This window comes from Mixophyes fleayi, chromosome 3, assembly GCF_038048845.1.
Source record: "Mixophyes fleayi isolate aMixFle1 chromosome 3, aMixFle1.hap1, whole genome shotgun sequence".
Lineage (NCBI taxonomy): Eukaryota > Metazoa > Chordata > Amphibia > Anura > Limnodynastidae > Mixophyes > Mixophyes fleayi.
This window is the reverse complement of record NC_134404.1, coordinates 314,949,573-314,969,814: the sequence shown is the minus strand read 5'-3', so window position 1 is coordinate 314,969,814 and position 20,242 is coordinate 314,949,573. Positions and strand designations below refer to the sequence as shown.

The 20,242-nt window shown below is 39.4% G+C and overlaps 1 protein-coding gene across 1 annotated transcript in view; it reads right to left on the bottom strand.

The window, feature by feature from the left end:
- The window catches only part of PSME4 (proteasome activator subunit 4), a 99,544-nt gene that overhangs the window by 52,606 nt on the left and 26,696 nt on the right, over positions 1–20,242 (bottom strand). Inside the window, exons 4-13 of the mRNA XM_075204051.1 lie at positions 13,648–13,692; positions 12,803–12,952; positions 11,994–12,057; positions 11,390–11,464; positions 8,721–8,843; positions 5,578–5,670; positions 2,549–2,814; positions 1,368–1,554; positions 937–1,026; positions 100–164 (exon numbers count right to left, since the gene is read on the bottom strand). Of these exons, the coding sequence (XP_075060152.1) occupies positions 100–164; positions 937–1,026; positions 1,368–1,554; positions 2,549–2,814; positions 5,578–5,670; positions 8,721–8,843; positions 11,390–11,464; positions 11,994–12,057; positions 12,803–12,952; positions 13,648–13,692 (1,158 nt within the window). The remainder of the gene's footprint in view (positions 1–99; positions 165–936; positions 1,027–1,367; positions 1,555–2,548; positions 2,815–5,577; positions 5,671–8,720; positions 8,844–11,389; positions 11,465–11,993; positions 12,058–12,802; positions 12,953–13,647; positions 13,693–20,242) is intronic.

The following is a 20,242-nucleotide window of genomic DNA, read 5'->3' as shown; positions in this document are numbered from 1 at the left end:
CCGGTGAAAAACATGTATGTGTATATATACAAACTCACAGTATTGCAGCTTTTTTTAATGTATCTGAACAATCTTTTGTTCGGCACATAATCTTCTTACCTGTCCATAAACTGGAGCACAAAGTCTTCAAACTCTGCACTAGCTGAACACAGCTCCCGCTCCACCTGACAAAACATAAGTATGCCGGCCTATTAAAGTAGGATTCCTGGCACAATTTATAAGTATCAATATTGTTCATCTCCTCTGAAAGGATTCAATAATTGTGAAGTTTTCCCAATGTATTGGTTAAAGAAGTCTGCTCCTGTGGTGTTAGGGAGACATAATAGCTGCTTGGCTCTGTCAATTAAAATCAGCCCCCCTTGTAGGAGTGACCACTTTGAGTAGGAAAGACTCCCGTCAATCCACAGATGGATTCAGTCCTGAAGACTAATTGCTGGCAAGATTGGAACAGCAGATTCATTTGTGCCCAGACGCACACTTTAAAACCTCCGAAATTGGCAAAAGAAGTTCCTTAGTAATATTTGTGGCCATTATAGTTTATCCTCAGGCAGCTGATTTCATGTAACATATCAATGGGTGCAATCCTGACCAAGGCACTATCTGTGTGTAGTTTGCAAGTTCTCCTCTTGTTTGTATGAGCTCCCACCAGGTGATCCGGTTTCATCCCCACCTTCCAAAAATATACGGTTAGGTAAATTGTCTTCTGACAAAAACAAACCCTGTTGTGTGTGTTTGTGTGGTAGCAAATTTAGACTGTAAAGCAACAGTGGGGCAGGGACAGATGTGAAGGATTTAATATTCTCTGGAAAATACCCGTAATATGATGATACTATACAAACAATGAATAATGCATTTTAAATAAAGTATCAGAAATTCAAATTTGAAACATCATTTACTACATAATGTAGTAGGTAAATTCAGACACATATCACTTACTTCTGAAAGATCATTTCTCTCTTGAAGTACAGATGAGCAATCTACTAAAGGCACCAAAGTGGAAAATGTTGCAATAAATTGGAATGTGATCTGTTTAGAAACATAAATACTGAATGTCAAACAAACAATACTTATTTTATAGTCCAAGAATAAATATAGATCTAATAATTTAGAATGAGAAGTTAATAGAGATATATATATATATATATATATATATATATATATATATATATATATATATATATATATATATATATATATATATATATATATATATATATATGGTATTAAACACATCACAACATCAAATTAAAGAAGTTACTGTAGTGGTGTTGTAGTACTGTAACAATGTAAAGTAATGCTGTCTATCAATATAAAGCAGTTTTCTTGAGCTACAACCATAGTTCCACATTAGAATCCAGAGTACGCACCATGCATTTACTAAAATCATTGGGATCCACACCCGGTAGCGCTCTCATCAGAAGAGGTAGCATGTGTGTTGGGCCCTCTGGGAACCACCTGCCACCAGCGACCAGGCTGCGTGCCACCCCAATCACACAACTTAGCGTTGCTGTAAGCTGGTGAGGCTCAGTTAGTGTTTCCAAAGCTGGATACGTTCTAAATATTGTGGAAGCAAGCAGACATGATTAAACTCAATGTAGGAGAACGGAACATGAAAAAGGCAACACTGGTGTGCTAACGCCATTATTTTTATTTATTCACTTTGTGTTTTTAGACCAGGCACAGTGAAAGGATCTATGTAGGAGCTTTCAAGTAAAAGAGCATTTGTTTTTGCTTTTCACTGGTCTTACTACAAGTTGAAATGATTCGTCAACCCCGATCTCAGAGTAAAGGGATTTTTGAACTACCCATCCACTTTCCATAGTCCCCTTCCAGCTCATGTAATGCTTTGGGTCAATACTAGGGGACATTTCTGATAACTTTTATAGAGGTAACTGTAAGAGGACCTGTAACTCAGAGAGTATAAGTTCTCACCAAAGTGTTACAGGGCTTTTTAGCAGTTACCAGGCCAATGTCCCACTGTCTCCCCACCACCCTCTGTTTTATTCTAGCCTTCGTGGTAATTATGCATCAGGCCTTTCATTAACGAGGTTGTCCACCTTCACAAGACTTGAGTGATACAGTACAGCTCTGTTACACTCTATGGAGACCGTTGTAACTAGAGAGCAGCATTGTGCTGCATCCCCGGCCAATATAAAAACAAGGCTGAAAAGCACAGAAGGTAGACAGAAAGAGAAAACATTTATAATAACCACTGCAGGCTGGCACACACAAGCATTTAACTACAACTTCTGTAAACATGAAAAACATGTGCCCTGGCACTGTATACAGCAGTGAGCGTGTATGTAATATGTTGGCGCTTTTTTTTAATACAGGATAATATAGAAATAAGAAAATATGAAATAAGCATACACAAACTTGTAAAATTATGAATGTGCCTCTTAAAGAGAGAAAAATAAAAGAAAACTAGTGTTGGTTTTATATGCACATAATTACGGTGAAGCAAAAATTATTGTGAGCAAAAAGACACCAGAGAAAAGGTAAAGACAATGGACAGACTTCACTGCATAAATGACAGTGACCTAGTTACCTTTCAAGTACTGGGGGAATGACCAGCTCCGGGCGCATTAGTGCAAGATTCTGCAGAGCTTGCGCTGCCTCCAGGCTTCCGGTTTTACTGAACATTGCCAGGAGGACAGGCTGCATTATACTGTCCACAAAGTCTGTCACATCCTGGTCACTGAGCTTGTGGCTGTCAGGCACGGGGGTGAGCCAAGACGGCTTCTTGTATCTCTCTCGATGCAGTCTCCGCACAACAGAGCACGGCAGTCTCTGCAGCAGTTTCATAAGCTTTGACTAATGGAAAGAGAGTAAAGACAACAGACAATTAAGAAAACCTAACAAGAGCCATTTTGGGGGATTAACCTGCAGCGATGACAGGTAAAAACGGACAATAAAAAGCTGCAATGATTTTGTTGGTGCAACTATTACACCATATTGTATAAAAATTGTGTTATTAGTGGATTTTACTTTTAGCTTGGGCCACTTCATTATTATTATTATTAATATTTATTTATAAGGCGCTACAAGGCATCCGCAGCGCCGTACAGAGACAAACAAAATCACAATACAATGGGAGACAGCACAGTACAGTAAACACAGCAACTCAGTACGCTCAATGCACAGCTAGAGAGGGCGGGAAAGGGGGAGGGAGGATCCGAAAATGACGGGGCCCAAGAAGGGGGGCGTGGAAGACAGGGAGACCCCCAGGGGGAGGAGGGAGCGAAAGTGGATGTGGGGTGGAGGACCTTTGAGGAGGAGGGCTAAGTAGCTGGAGAGCAGAGTTAGAAGTGGTGGAAACAGGAGGAGATGGCCCTGCTCAGAGGAGCGTACAATCTAAGGCACTTCATTAATGGTGTTTGATAGAATCTTTGTCATAGATGACATTAAGGCAACTTGAATCCAAAATACAATTTCTTTAAAAAAAATTGCTATTTATTAAACAAAAAAGCTGTTCATTAAAAGAGTTTTTCCTCCCAATTGGCAGATTAGAAGTTGAAAAAAATAAAATCTATTTAATAAGAGCATCTTATTGTGAATCTCACATTAAAACTATGAACTATTGTTTTTTGGATTATATATAGTTTTTATTTAAGTACACAAGCACAGATGTTGGCATTTTACCAATGCCATCTTGCATCATTTGCACACATTTCAACTTTTAGATTTTAAAAATGACATTGTGTGAAATTTTAGAAAACATGATTTCAACCTAAAATAACTTTTTAAGCCACTTTTATGCCATTTTCGTTTGTATATAGGGGGAGGCATGGTGGCTTAGTGGTTAGCACTTCTGCCTTACAGCACTAGGGTCATGAGTTCAATTCCCGACCATGGCCTTATCTGTGAGGAGTTTGTATGTTCTCCCCGTGTTTGCGTGGGTTTCCTCCAGGTGCTCCGGTTTCCTTCCACTCTCCAAAATCATACTGGTAGGTTAATTGGCCGCTATCAAAATTGACCCTAGTCTGTCTCTCACTCTGCCTGTGTGTATATGTTAGGGAATTTAGACTGGAAGCTCCAATGGGGCAGGGACTGATGTGAATGAGCTCTCTGTACAGCGCTGTGGAATTAGTGGCGCTATATAAATAAATGGTGATGATGATGATATATAACAACCCCTTTTAAGTTGGTGCTTAAACCTTTCATGCAACACAATGAAACTGTACATCCTGCTGGTTGGTTCCTCACACACCAGGCAGTACAGTTGTGTCCCACTGAATTTTGGGTGACTCGCTACTGTAAGTGCCACCAACAGAGGAACCAGGATATCACAGAATCCTGTAACTGCTGGGAACCATAGTGATGTTAGTTTTCTACATTGGAAACGATGACACCTCCTACACCTCTCATCACAAACCTCTTTATATCATCATTTTATAGAGGAGCAAGACCCTCTGGAAAAATAATAAGGGGGAGAAACCTTAGGCTAATTCTCTAACATACAAAACAAAAAAATGCATCCCAATATACTACAAAAAGGAAGTACAATATGACCCCAAAAAAACAAACTATCTAGAATTTACTGTAATATACAAATATATAAAGTTATTCCAAGAGAAAAAGGACTTCTAGTATAAATGTGAAAAACTCTCTGGTCACTGGGACAAAAATACTTGTTAGAATAACGACACAGGTACAAATTGATTTGAATAAACTTTCTGGTCATGATTTTAGTCATTAGATTTATTCCAATTACACAATATATTTAAGGCTGCTGATCTTGTCTAGTTTGTGTCTCTGTCTATTTATAGCAAGTCCCAGGCAAGCAGTTCTTTAACAAAACACATTTCAACACTGTGCATACATCCTGTCTGGGCACCCTAGATAAACCAGGGAGATTTATATATAACCTTTGATTTCACAATTTTTGCAAGTGAACCAACTGGTGTTCTAACACAAGCTCTGCAAGGCAAGAAATGAGGGTGCTTTAGTTTAATGATCGGGAAACACAAACATCTGAGGCCCATACAGTTAGTATATTATGACATTTATATTTCAAAACCGTAACAATTTGTGCAGCTATTCACAGAACCAGATAAAATGACGCAACGTATGTGTAGGAAATAATCCTGGTTTTTGAAAAGTTTGACATGCAGGGGAAATGTACTCCATTGATTGCAACCCATATAGTGAAATGGACATTATGTAATGATATTATTTAAAGTTCAATTCTTATTATAGAAATAGCTTCTCTATATTTTAAGCTGAAGTTACTTACTCCGCAAGCACTCAACACAAGGATGAGGGAGAGAAGACATAATAAACATAAGATAAAGGACTTCGGAGAAAAAGACTTGAGAGCAATCCAAGCCTAGACATTTCCTAGTAAAGCCTGAACACTGTGTGACCGGTGCTGCCCCATAAACAGCTTGGTGCTCGCAAAGAGATGTAAAGTCATGATCTGTATATGTGTCCTGAATGTCTATTCTTAAAACAGTTCAGCATTTCCAAGGAAGTTTAGACATACTGGAGAGAACACATGCTTGGCACATCAACACAGAGTCACATTCCTCTATAGAGAACTCACACATTACATGATAATGTAAGCAAAGTACTCACCAGCCACCTCCCATTGTTAGATGGATGGTAAAAAGAGGTTATGCTATTAAAGAGCCCTGTTAGATGCTTCTGTACGGTCTTCACTGGACCTCCCTGCAGAAGACAAGATGAGTACATTACATAAGTCTCTGAACAAGAGCTGTAAAGAGGAAACAATAAAATAGCACTTACCAGTGTAAGAATTTAATCAGGATCTGGTTATACATCATAATCAGTGTCACTTAAGGTCTTTTACTAGTTATACATCAACCCATGGTGAATACAGCTTAAGCAGACAAAATAGCAATCTATTGATCACTATGGGGAACGTTTTTCTCTATCCTGAGTGTATGAACCAAAAACAGTTAATTCTGGTTCCACCCAATGGTCTGGTGAGTATAGACAAAGCATTCTTCAGTGTTCAATAGATCACTATTCTGAGGTCTGCTAAAAATGCATTCATCAGCATGGGTACAGTGATTAATACAAAGTTGTCTGTAAAATCTCTTTGGTTCCAAGGACAGCTCAGTTTACACGTGTGTTTTTCTTTGCTTATAGGGGATAATCTCTTAAAAATGGAACTGAGAGCAATCCAAGAAATAATAGTGATTGTAACCGGGTCCTAAAGGGACAGGGAGCTGGGACATGGCCTCACCTGCTTCCCTGTGACAGCAGAGGTGCTGGGCCTTCTCCTCGAACTTGGCTGCTGGAAGGAGCACAATGCCTCCAAACAACTGTGCTAGTTCTACACTTATTCTGGTTCTGTGCATCTCTCAGATCATAGAGATATGACCCATTTGGAGATACCCAATTGCGGACAACAAACAAACAGGAATTTGGGGAGGGGAACAAATGGTGTGGGAGGCGAGTGGGCGTTGGATACCTGATCTGTGTAAATGGGAAAGGGGAAGTAGATGGGAATGGCTTATAACGCAAATGTGTATGTGATGGTCATCGCTGTGCAAGTGGGACACACACAAACATTAAGAGTTGTTAAATGGGGGGGGGGGTGTCTCTCTAATGGGGGAATTCTGGGCTTTGGGAAGTCTCTATTTAATACAGTTTCCATGTATTACAGACTAAGGCGAAGGAGCCTGCATTATACACTGGGCAGTTGATATAGCTGGATATATAAATTTTACTTTCAGTAAACACTTAAGTGTAAAGCAGTTTACATACCCAATGCAAGTCACTGATTCAGGATTGACACTTAAATAAGGCAGCATCAAGTAAACAGATTAACCAACGCCGCTCCAACAACTAGTGCAGTCTACCCTCCTATTACAAATACATCTTTATATACATAGACACTGGTACATCAATATATGCAACAACTTCACCTTATATTTGGTGGGTATGGATGGCTGCATAATTAATCAGTGACTTATACTTTGATTCTACAGTACGGGTGCATTATACCCACAATATAGTCCAATTTCACAATGAGAATTCTACAACTGAACAATATCAAAACTTCTATGGACAGAAGTATAACTACAGGGAAGCTATCGGGACATCTAGTAATTGCAGCAGCACACTGAAAATGTACTATTATGTCCAGGTTCATTGTGTTCTGCATTCCATCCATTCCCTTTAGATATAAAAGTTTAAATTAAATAGATGAAAGTTTCCAGATTATTAGACAGAAAAGAAAGTACGGCATCTTAATTGGTTACTGAACAGGCCCACTGTATATATCCGGCAAACGAGGCTGGGCTTTATTCCATGCTGCCCTTTATATCGGGTCCTTACAGGGGTATGGCAGGACAGAGATTAGTGCTAACTGACTTCGGTCAGGGAGTAATGATCGGGAAGCAATTAACATGGTTCAGAGTAATGTGATCGATGTGATGACTAATCGCAGCAATAACAATAACATTTTGTTTTGAAAAACTTATAAGCACACCGTTCCCTACACACTCAGCCATGGCAAGGGGAAAAAGCATGCTTTTTATCAAATAAAAATATATAATTTATTTCATTACAATTAAATTGTACTTTTTCCCACTAATCAGACAAAAAAAAAATCATGGCAGAGAATAAACCCTGCAGGAGTGAATATTTGAGGGGGGAGACTGCTGAAACAACATTCCTAGACGGGGCATCGGAGAGCAGCTGCGCTGGAACACTTTCCAGTAACACAGGATGGATTCTAAATTAATCCGCACAATGCGCTGTCCGGGGGTAATGGTCCCGGGAGCAAAGGACCCCAGTAGAGATCAGGGCTCTGGTTGCAGTTCTGACATCTGTGAATCCCCATAAAGTGATCACCCCCTGATCAGGTGACACAGTAAGCCCATCCATTCACAGAACAATTCTGGATAGGTGTATTGCTGTGACTATCCCCATTCTTCTCTACATAATAAATAATCCAAAAAGCCATAAAATGCAAGCCCCAACTTTTATCTTAGAAAAATATTAAATACATTAAAAGAAAATTATTTGACGGGAAAAAATAACAAAAAAAACAAACCATACATCCTGGATAAAGGAGTTAAGAAAATCAACCTTACAAAGTTTCTGACCTGTAAACATAAAGGGGCAGATTTAATTCTAAACACAATCGTAACGGCTGTGAGACACTACGCGGTGATTTTTTTTTAGTGAAAGTGCCGCTGACTTTTGCTCGCACCCCATAGAGGTACGAGCAAAAATGTTACTTTTTACCGTACAAACGGTAGTAAAGCGCGGCCGCAATGTTCTCAGGAACATCGTGGAAAATGTAATCTGTCCAAAAGAGCGATTCTGTCAGACAGATACATTTTATTGAGACAATTTAGACTCTGGGAATGGAGGTGGGGGGTATTTTACTTTTAACACCTTTGTGTCAGCACTCTGAGAAGTCATCTAGCTTTGGTGATCATGAGGTTTACATGTTACTGTGAAATATCATGTCAAGTCAAAAACATTTCCAAGCAGGGTTCATTTTACTTCATTGTGATCTATGGAAGCTAATAGAATACATATTCAAATAAATCATGATCTTTCTTTACCAAATCTAATTAATTGCAAAACAATTCATCATTCAGCTTGAGCAGGAATGTGTCTTACTGATGATGTAACAAAATAATAAAAAAAACAAAAAACAAAACTGATTACTACTTTGTGGCTCTGCTCTTCTGTAGAACACTTTTTGTTAAGCCATAAAATGCCGTGATGCCTACCATCATTGCAGTTATCCATATCACTGCATGGCCAATGTCATATGCATTAGTGAGCTGTCTTGGGACAATCACTTGACCGCTTCCCACAGGGAGATTTAAACTACGTAAAATCCTGGTGAAAACCTGTAACGAAAAAAAAAAAATGTTGCTTATACGAAATATACCAGTAATTGAACAAATATGTCTACATGCAACATATGCTAAATAATTAAAGTGTGTCTGCCCAGAGTTAAGTTTGTGAAATAAATCAAAATCAAGTATTATGTAATCCAAGGCCACACATGAAAATAGGTGACCAGATGTGACATCACTTCATTTTAAAAATGACAAAACACTTAGCAGTCACCCAGAAAATAAACATTCACTGTATTTTACATGTAGTGATGATTTTGTGAGAATCCGCTCACCACAAACCATTTAGGAATTTGTTATCTATTGCTTTAACCTATGTTGGCAGAGTGTTCTTTGATGTATAATTTATGATAGGTGTCTGGCCTCTTCTAGCCTAATAGTACAAATAAATAGTCCTAAGTCCTCTGCTGTTATCCATCTATACCACTTCTCTAGGAAAACTAATAAGAGCCTTTGGATTTCAGTATCATCTCTATGTGGATGACGCCCAAATTTAACTACCCTCTCCTGATCTCTTGCCATCTGTGTTATCCCACGTTACTGTCTGTCATTTCACCTTGAATATCCTCTCACCAACTCAAATTCAAACTTTCAAAAACAGAATTAATATTCCCACCCACCAATAGAAGCTTCCTGCCCGACATTTCTATTTCTGTTGACTTGACCAGAAATCCAACCCCGCAAGCTTGCTGCCTAGGTGTCATCCTTGACTCAGAACTATCGTGTTTTTCCCATATCGACTCTATATTTTAATCATGTTGCATACATTTAAAAAACATTTCCAGAATACATACATATCTCACACAAGACACCGCAAAAACTCAAGAATTCATGCACTCATCTTCCACATTGACTATTGCAACTGCCTCCTAACTATTCTTCCCCAAATCAGACACTCACCTCTACAATCTATTTGCATGTAGCAGCTAGATTGATTTTCCTTGCAAATAGTTCTTCCTCTGCTAAGCCACTCTGTCAGTCTCTACATTGGTTGCCTGTTTTCTACCAAATCCAATATAAAATACTTCTACTAACCTACAAGACCATCAACAAAACTGCACCAACATACTCACGTGTCTCAAAATATCTTCTAACTTGACAACTCCATTCTTCACAAGATTTGCTTCTCTGATCCACTCATTACATGCTCCCATTCCCATGACTTTTTAAGAGCTGCACCCACTCTATGGAATTTCCTCCCACGCACAATAAGACTTTCCTCTGGTCTACAAACCGTCAAGTGTTCTCTGAAAACACACCTTCCCAATCAAGCTTATAATATTCCTCAAGCACCCTCTTAACCTCACTAGGCTACCATATTACCATCCTTTACACAATTCACACAAAACAACAAACCTCTGACAAACATTGCTGTGTGACTGGATCATATAGTGTACAAATCCCTTTTTACCGTTGCACTATGGCTGGATCGGAATGCAAGATGTAGACTTAACCTCATGTATCCAACTCCCATTGTCCCATAGCTTGTAAGCTTGCGAGCAGGGTTCTCTTACCTCTCTGTCTGTATTACCCAGTATTGTTTTATTAATGTTTGTTCTCAATTGTAAAGCGCTACAGAATTTGCTGGCGCTATATAAATAAATGTTGATTTAGGTTCTTCATTTCAGCATAATGCTTACAAGGATTAAACAATACTAAACTACACTTAAAAAGATACTAAACACTCATTGATATCTTCTAGTGCTGCACAGTATCGCAAATCCCATATGGTGATAATGCTAGTGGGCACAGCCATAAGAGAAATGGCTGAGATTTATAACAGCTAGATATGATAGAAAAATGGTTACATGTCAGTGTTTGTCTCTGTGTCTCTCCCTGTGTCTGGTGTATTGGGTCACATATCTTTGCGTGTTGTATTATGCCTATTGTATCTCTGGGTCCTTTGTGGAATCCGATTGCTCATTGCTTGCACCTGTGCTTTCCCACATGGCCAATTAAGGAAGCTGCTTGCCTACATAAACCCCGCAGTCTCACACAATCCTTGCCTATTTTATCCCCATAAGCAAAGCAGCTTAAAGGATTTTTCAAATTTCAAAAAGCCCCCCTGTACTGAATTATCCCCCTTTCCCAATGATGGTATTTTGGTGGTGGCCCCTGCCATGCAATCACAACATTAGCTCTTCTTAACGGTGTCCCTGCACTCACATTTAGCCAGAACCTCAATCAATGTCAATTATCTTTGACACTGCTCGGGTGTCTCTCCACAGTAAGAGAGATGTGACGCATCGGCTCTAACTGAAAACCTTTGAGCCGCTGTCTTGTATCTCCCCTGCTACATTGAGCAAAGGGTGGTAATCCCAGGGCAGGGACCACCGAAGCATGGCTATTGGGTAGAGAGGGGATTTAGTGCAGGACTTATTTAAAAAAGAAAAAAAAACTTTAGATGCTCATGCAGGGTCCTTAGATAAGACGCAAAGTCCAAGATTCACTTTGTACACAGATCTTTACAAAATAAAAAAGGCAAAGTGAAGCTAGTTTGATAATCCACTAATAAAAAGGAAGGTATACCAGCTTACCTTTGGTACATATGGATCCCAATCAATGTAGCCAATGTTATCATTCGCCAAGCGTGCAAAGAGGTTTACGAGATGCTATGATGAGAAAAGACAATAGCGCATAAATATACACAAACAAACATGTAAATAATCTTAAGCAAAGTAATGTAAACACCCTGATGCTGCTCATATCACACCTATATTTATGCAGCAAAGTCATGCTTTAAATGCTCTTCTTTCTTTAAAAAACAATAGTATATTACTGAAAGTTGCACACTGCAACCCATGTAAAAATATTTTACTAAAGATAAAGACACTAGTTAAAAGACACATTACATGGTTTTAATCAACAATGTGGTAGAATCCCTCAATTCACTTCTTTCCCATCTCCCTTCTTCTCAGCCTTTATATCTTCTTCTTGTATATAACCACTCAAGACATAAAAGGGTGGAATATTGTTGAAATTACACTATGCAAATTATTCTTTATTATTGTCAAATCATACTGAAAATAACTATTACAAAAAGTGCAACTAGCACAGACCTTCTGACAAAATGTAAATGAATGAGAAGTATACAAGATTTCCCCCAAACTACACCAATTATTCACCATCGGTGGTACATACCCCTTCCCACTGAGGAAGATTCTGAACCGAAAGCCAGAGACCCATAAATTCATCAAACCAAAGCCTGAAAAAGAAAACATTGGAGTAAAATTGCTGTAATGCTCCACACAGCAAACTACAACGTTAAATGATAACTGCACATGACTAGAATGTAAACATTTGTGGTTGGTAATTATTGGTAAGGTAACCCACAGGAAAAGGGGACACCACCACTCACAAACTATTTAGGAAATGATCACATCTAAGATAAAGGCTCTGATTTGGAGGGGAAAGAAGCATATATTTCTGTGAACACTAAAATACATTATTACAATATTAGTGCAGACAGCAAGAAACTAAGTTGAGCCACAATTACTTTTATCTGGGAAGATAAACTAAACAGACTACGTAAAATGTCTTCGAGGGATTGTCCACTTTTGTAAATAACCTAACCTGACACCCCCACTGAATCAGTTACCTGAAGCTGGTCTGTTTGCAGCTCTTGGTGCTAAAGGACTTAATGGAGCAAAACTAGCAGGCTGTGGCATAATCTAACCCTGGCATCAAGAAACAGGGGTATTATTACAGGTACACCAAGCATGGGGTTGTACAGAAGTGGGCAATCCCGTTAAGTTCTGCCATGGTATTGCGCTTCTTACCTAACCTGTTTATGTAACAAATCTATATACATATAGATTAAAGAAGCTGCATACCTAGGGAGTGCTCACTATTTCCCCATGGTATTAACATTTATATATAAAAACTATTATAAAGCGTTTAGCAGCATTTAGGCATTTAAATTTGCCATAGACCTTACATTAGTTACTCACCTAAAACCTTTATAATGAAGGTCTGGAGGCAGGGAGGTAGGCAAAAATAATTCAAAATAACTAATAGCCTTTTGCATGGTTACATCAAAAGGACACATTAAAGGCCGCCATTCTTCAAGCATTTCTGCCGTTGCATCATCTGGGAAATAACTGCAAATAATATAAGACAATTTAATCATTTTTTAATTTTTAACAAACACACAGGAACAAACTATTCAGGGCGCTAAACTTGCTCAAACTGCATAAGTCGTAGTAAAATGAACAGCAATTAAAATAAGAACACAAAAAAAGTTGTTCAGAATGTCAGATGTCATGGACGTTCCAGACATTGTATTAAATCAAGACGAAAAGCAAATGTAGATGGGTCTTTAGACATAAGAATGCTTCTGACACCAGGGGGTAAATGTATGAAGCTCCGGGTTCTTCAACACCCGCGAGTTCGGCGTCTTCAGCGCTTAAATTTAAAGCGGCGCTGCCTTGTAAAGGGGAAACTTCCCTTTACAAGGCAGCGGCGCTTTAAATTTAAGCGCTGAAGACGCCGGACTCGCAGGTGTTGAAGAACCTGGAGCTTCATACATTTACCCCCAGGAGGATATACGTATAAATTTACTAAACTATGGAGAAGTTACAGCCATGCTCTGATAATAGGAGAGTATAGCCCTAAAGCTATCTTCCTAAGGATCAACAAAGCTATATTATCAGCTGTTCAAATTCTGTATGGGACTTTCCAAACAGATCCAACACTTAGGAAATGTCCAGTTTGTGGTTGTTCATGTACAAACAATGAAGTTACTTTATATGCATTTTAGCCATGATGACACATACTAGATCTGTAAATAACTTACGGTCTACAGGCTTTCACTAGTGTTTTCAGGACACCTTCTACAGAGCTGAAAAAAATACAAAAACAAAATCAATGATCAAAGATCTTAATTTTGAGAAGTACAAAATAGAAGAGGAGAGACATTTTAAATGAACTTCGCATTATCACATTGCAGCTAGGTAAGATATGCTGTGTACTGCCCATTGACTTACTGTAAACCTCCCAACAGGCCAAATCCATTGCCGTGGTTTCCTTAATTACTGTCCCAGATTTTTATTCATTTACATTAATGAACAAGTCCACTTTTAAATATCTCCCTATCCTAATACAAGTAACCTGCTGACGTATTTGTCCTATAGTGATGTAAGCAGTATAACACGGTGGGAGGTGCACCTGTATGAGTGCACAGCTGCTAGATTCTACAAACACTCCAGTCCTCCAATGTGGAAGACTATAAATTATAAGGGGCACAGTCAGAAAAAGAGGGTATCCTCCCAAGAGGAGAAATATAGGAGTAGGGGCTTGACCATTAGATTGACAGGTTGATGCTATTTCACTAGCTCACCCTAGAACCCACACTTAGCTCCTAAGAGCAACATATTCCTATCTACCCTGTGCATTTGAGTTTTCAAGCTCTGAAGTGTTTTTGGATTTGTATTTTAAGCCATGTTTGTTACACTGGGTCTGGAGGTCTGTCAAAGTATATACAAACAGTGCACGTCTTTATACTAATCGTAAGTGCCCCTGTTGTGGCATTTGAAAAGTTCATCTATAAACGATTCCTATCCTTCACCATTTTATTGAATACTAAAACTAATGCATTGCTGGACCCAAACTGATTCAAATCATAAGTGCTGCGTCTCAAGCTCATGTAAATTAACTTCTGCAGAACACTAGAAAGACAAATACAATGATTAGCTGCAGAACTATTGGAATTAATCATCTCTGTCCTTCAGCACATAACCAGAAAATGCTTTGTAACACGCACAGCAGTCTACCATTCAGCATGGCAATATGAAGAGGTGAAATGGCAGCACCTTACTGTTGGAATCAGCATTAATCTGGTTAGTGGCCCACGCTAAAATCTTTTCTATTAAATCTAAAGATTGAACAAAACAGGATTCTCCACTTCTAGGTTAAGGTTAACACAAAAAAAAGTCAATGGTATAGCTTTTTGCAGCAAATGTTGGGTTCTGAGCAGCACTTAAGACAATTATGCAAACAATTAGGCTTCCACAAAGCCAAGAGCACAGCCATGCTTCCACATGCTGGGGTACTGACGTAAAGACATTCCCACTGTATTATTGTGTGGCTATTAAAGACAGAAATACATGAACAGTTGCTGCTAAGAACAGTTAAGGTCAAACAGATTTAACTTTTAAAAAAAAAGGAAAAGTGAATTATGTACACTAGTTAGTACTGCACATTTATAGTTCACAAAAAAAAAAGTCAGTGTTCACAGACATCCAGGCGAGTCAGATTAGGGCAAAAGCTGTGCACATATTACAGAAAATTAGATGTAATTATTTTGGCAACAACTGAAAGTCCCGATGAGCATGCAGATTCCGACTCTGCACACTCTATAGACATCTGCCTACACCGCTTCCCGTGAGCGCGCAAACCCCTCAGCATTTGCCCAACATTGTTCCATTGTTGAGAGCGATTTTTAGCCAATTTATAAAATCAAACTATAGAAACATTATCGTTGGAGCGTACAGACTAATGCGATATAGGATCTAACAGCTGCTTATCGTGTGATTGGCATGATAACTAGGTGAAAAACCTGTAGTGTGTACCTATCTTAATGTTACAGGGACGTATTGTGTATTTTAGTCTGTCACATGAGCACTGATACTCTACAGACATTGCCTACAGCATTTGTAAAGTGCATCAGCGATCATGTGACTGGAGCTCACCACCTACAGATATACTGATGACAGCATTAAGTCCGTGAACTAGGAAGTGATGAGCCGTTTCCCAGAATTATGGCTGCATCCAGTGAGCAACAGGAAGACTGAGCCAATCACCTGCCACAATAAAGCTCTGTACATGGAAACCAGTTCTGCATAAAAATATAGGTGCCTGTGATAATGCTCAACATGCAGATATAATGATCTTCACATACTTGTCACCAACATGAATTAATAACAGAAATCTATATTCATACTGGGAGGGATTTGCACCATTGTATTCACATGGGGTTGTGTTGGCACACTGTCAAATTAAATGGTTAGGGTTTAGGACAGAGGTCTCCATCTTGAATGTTCTTGTTTGGTCAAACAATATATCCAAATGTAGAAAAACATTGTGGCAAAAAAAGTATTGAGATACTGGCATTTTGGTGCAGGATGCCTACAGCATGTTTGTGTAATTCTGTGACACAGGATATGGAAGGTAACACAAGATATGTAGGTCAGGGCTTAGAACTATATATCTGGTCTGAGCACAGGCCGGGCAATGAAGTTACTTTGACCATAAAACCACAGGAGTTCATCCTGTATCAGTAACGACAAGTAGCCGAAATTGTCCCAATGGTAAACCAAACCTAACCTATAGGCTTATGCATTTATTTTTGGATCACAGGAAACTGAACTGAATTTAAATCCCAATTTGAACAAACAATTGCTCCCTGTGCCCATAGCTACACCCTGATGACAACCAATATGCAATATTGCTGTGTTCAATGCTGTTTGCAAGAGGTCATTCCTCATGACTAACCAGGGAACATATTAATTGCACATGAGCAGAAAGTCCTCAGTCAAATCTATCCCCGATTGGTTGGCTAAGTGCAACCACTCCTCTCCCAAATTGGCCACCCTGATCACATCACCCCCTAGTATTGGTACAATATTTCTTACCTGAATACATGACAGGGGTAGAAACTGTCTGTGGCTCTATACAAACACCACAAGTTGCTAATACTCCTGCCCCAGCTGTCCTGTTGATCCTAACATCACAAGTAAACACTGTCTGCCAACCTGCAGTCCTGAAACAAAATAAGCAGCCCAGACAAACAAGCCACAGCCACCAGCAAAGATGTGCTGCAGCAGCTACATAGACCACTCAGAAGTAAGAAGGGCCAGGTGCCACCGTTGAAGGAGCCTGGTGGTGGCAGCAACTGTCCTACAACTTGGGACACCACAATGGTGCACATTTGACCACAGTCAATCAGTGTCTGTTGGCTGAGTAGCACCAGTGGGAGAGGTCAGTAACGTCAGTTAATGGAGTATAAAAGAAACCCCCAAAATAAATTGGTAAAAACTAGCTCCCCCCGAGAGAGGTTAGCCCATCCTGTAACAAGAGGCTACGCAATATAGTGGAACGCCAACAAGTTTTGCAATGATTAGTCCTGAATAATAATTGTAAGCAATAGTCATCCACTAATTTTCCTTATTCATGTGTCATCCAAAGACTGCAAATGAACAGCACACCCAGTAACTAAATCAAGGAAAACTGTGCAAATGATCAACATCAGCATGAGCGGATTGAGCAATGCACTTCTCAGAGAGGGCTTGTGTGTTATAGCAGTCTGGGGTAACTACAGCACAGTCTTGGGTTTTGCTCTTTTAACACATCACTGTCAGTTTATGTACTTTGCAAACCTTTTTGCACCTAAGCCAAAGATGTATTTGTAATTACATCACAGACAGCAAAGCATCCTGGGAAATGTATCCACAACCTTGCAGGAGTGCATATATTTAAGTGTAGCCAGAAAATAGGAGCTGAATGTTGCCGACATAGTAACATGTAGTTGCAAAGTCTGAGATTTGGGCATACATGAAACGTACACAGGAGTCTGTGATGCTTTGTCATCAAGACTCCAATAAACTGAACCACTAATACATGAGAAAAACGGGGCACACACACACACACACACACACACACACACACAGCAGCGTATACATGTATGGTGATCTGGTAGCTTGGTCAGCAGGCTGAGTTCAGGGCCGTAAATTCTTCTTCAACTGTGATCTCTTCTGAATGATATGAAAACACCTAAAATACTTGATATGGCTGCTTCTGGCTGTGATAAACATGTGAAAGTTTCCAGAACTAATGATACCTGAGCCCTGTTTCACAAACCTCTCTGTATATTATACCAGGTGTGAGCACCACGACTGCATGCTGTAAAAGCTACTGAAAGAATCAGAGACCACTCATCTGTTACTGCCTGCAAGCTATACTTTGCTGTGCAGGTTTAACTGGTCGAAGCCAGTATGTGCGGTTTTATGTTATGGAAGCTGCAAGTAAAAAGTGACAGAGAATACAAGAGAGTGCAGGTGCACAACAAGAGGTCTACCTGAAAGGATACGGTCACACATTTACATGGAGAACAGAACACAAGTTGGATCAGAGCAGATCACATGGACTTTAACAAGGCTGTATTTACCTAATGACCAGGTCCTGGTCAGAAGAATGTTGCTACAAATGTCCTACTGTTAGTTTAACTTGGAAGTAAATACAATTACGTCATTTATTTATTCATCATACATAGATTTTAATGGCTAACACGGTACTGCAATCATTTTTTAAAAATTATTTTTTTTACTACACATACATGGAAATAATAATTTGGTATACGGTATATTTTTATAGAGATAGACAGACAGACACGAGACAGACCGATAGACATTTTAAACTTGTCAATAGCTGCCCTGCCATGGAGAACATGACGCTTAGTGTGGCTTATCTGTTGCAATTCAGTCAGTGGGTGCACAACATCAAATGGAGGTAATTACACAATGATTATTATTATTATTATTAATATTTATTTATAAGGCGCTACAAGGCATCCGCAGCACCGTACAGAGACAAACAAAATCACAATACAATGGGAGACAGCACAGTACAGTAAACACAGCAACTCAGTACGCTCAATGCACAGCTAGAGAGGGCGGGGAAGGGGGAGGGAGGATCCGAAAACGACGGGGCCCAAGAAGGGGGGCGCGGAAGACAGGGAGATCCCCAGGGGGGGGGAGGGAGCGAAAGTGGACGTGGGGTGGAGGACCTTTGAGGAGGAGGGCTAAGTAGCTGGAGAGCAGAGTTAGAAGTGGTGGAAACAGGAGGAGAGATGGCCCTGCTCAGAGGAGCGTACAATCTAATGATGTAACGTAGAGATCAAAATCAACTAACAGTAAACAATCTCAAGTCCCATACTTAAACAATAGATGAATTGCTCAAATTATGAGCAATTCAGTTAATCATTTAAGGTGGGAGAGGTGGATGGCGCCCACTTCTGGGCACAATGTGCGTGCTGGGCATTGCTGGCTCAAGGCACATGCAGGACATCACAGTTGCATGGATCAACACATACAGGATATGGCAACACAGGTCACAGCCAACATGTCAAACAAAAATAAATATTACACAATGGCAGTGGAATAGGCCACACAACAACCTGTAGAATCCCAGGTCTACATTGAAAGAAGGCAGAAAAAACTTTGCCATATTAAACGTTCGTATTCAGGAATTTGATGGCATAATCCTTTACATGGGTTTTAAACTTTAGCACTAGCTGCTGCTCGACGAGCTTGAAAACAGCATATGAGATGTTATAAAAGGACAATATGGTGGTAACTATCATTCATCTGTCCCCAAAATATGGCATTCAGCACCAATACTGAACTGTACAATAAGCGTGTCTCCCCAAAAATAAATATGCTTTAGGAGTCAGGTGCACAGTGCATGTTTTACATTCTATAATGTGAGTACACGTGATGTTACAGCAAGAGTCTAATCAACGTTCACAGTGAGTGTAACAAAAATGTTAATGGGAGACAACCTCCGGGTAATTTGAGTGAATAGCTGCCATAGGTGTATCACATGCAAACACATTCTGCGCAGACAGCTCTGTGCTTACACCACACTCATGAGAGCTTTAGAAGAATTAAACATGCAAAAAAAAAAATCATATCAGCCAATGAGCAGTAGCAACAAGAAATAGGTAACAAAAAAAATGTCCTTACCACCTACGTAAAACATTAAGCACAAGTGTTTTAGTGGAGGACAAGCCTGGTCGATATGAACTGAATATGGAAATGGAGACAAAAAGCACAAGTCATGAAATGAGATAACAAAAATGTTACTACCTGAAAGAGGGTCCTACAACCTCGTTCAAGCTAGTTTTCCAGCAATTGAATTCCAAAAAATTCTGTGAGTGATTTTAGTTGGCCGTTGCAGTTTGCCAATAGCCTAAATACCGAGGCTGCAGACCCACATTCTACATCACAATGAGTGGACAATGCAGGCAGGACATATGATTGCAGAGTAAGACTAAAAATGGATGGGGATCGGACATCTTTCCAAAATAGGACCAAACGACAAAAAATACACTAACATAATCCACTGCTCTTTCAGAAAAAAAAAAATAAGAAATGGTGCTAAAAAAATAAATAAAAAAAAAAGTACTATATGGACATAGTACATAGCGTTTATAAAACTGATCAGAAGAGCAATCTTTAATGTATGAAACACACTGAAAGCAGAGCCCACAGCTTGACCACCCATTTTGTTCCACATGACCAATACATAATTGCAACTATGAAGAGTTCTTGGTGATGGCGATTTGTGTATAAATTAATGTGAATATTATCTATAAGCAAAAGCTTCAGAACCAT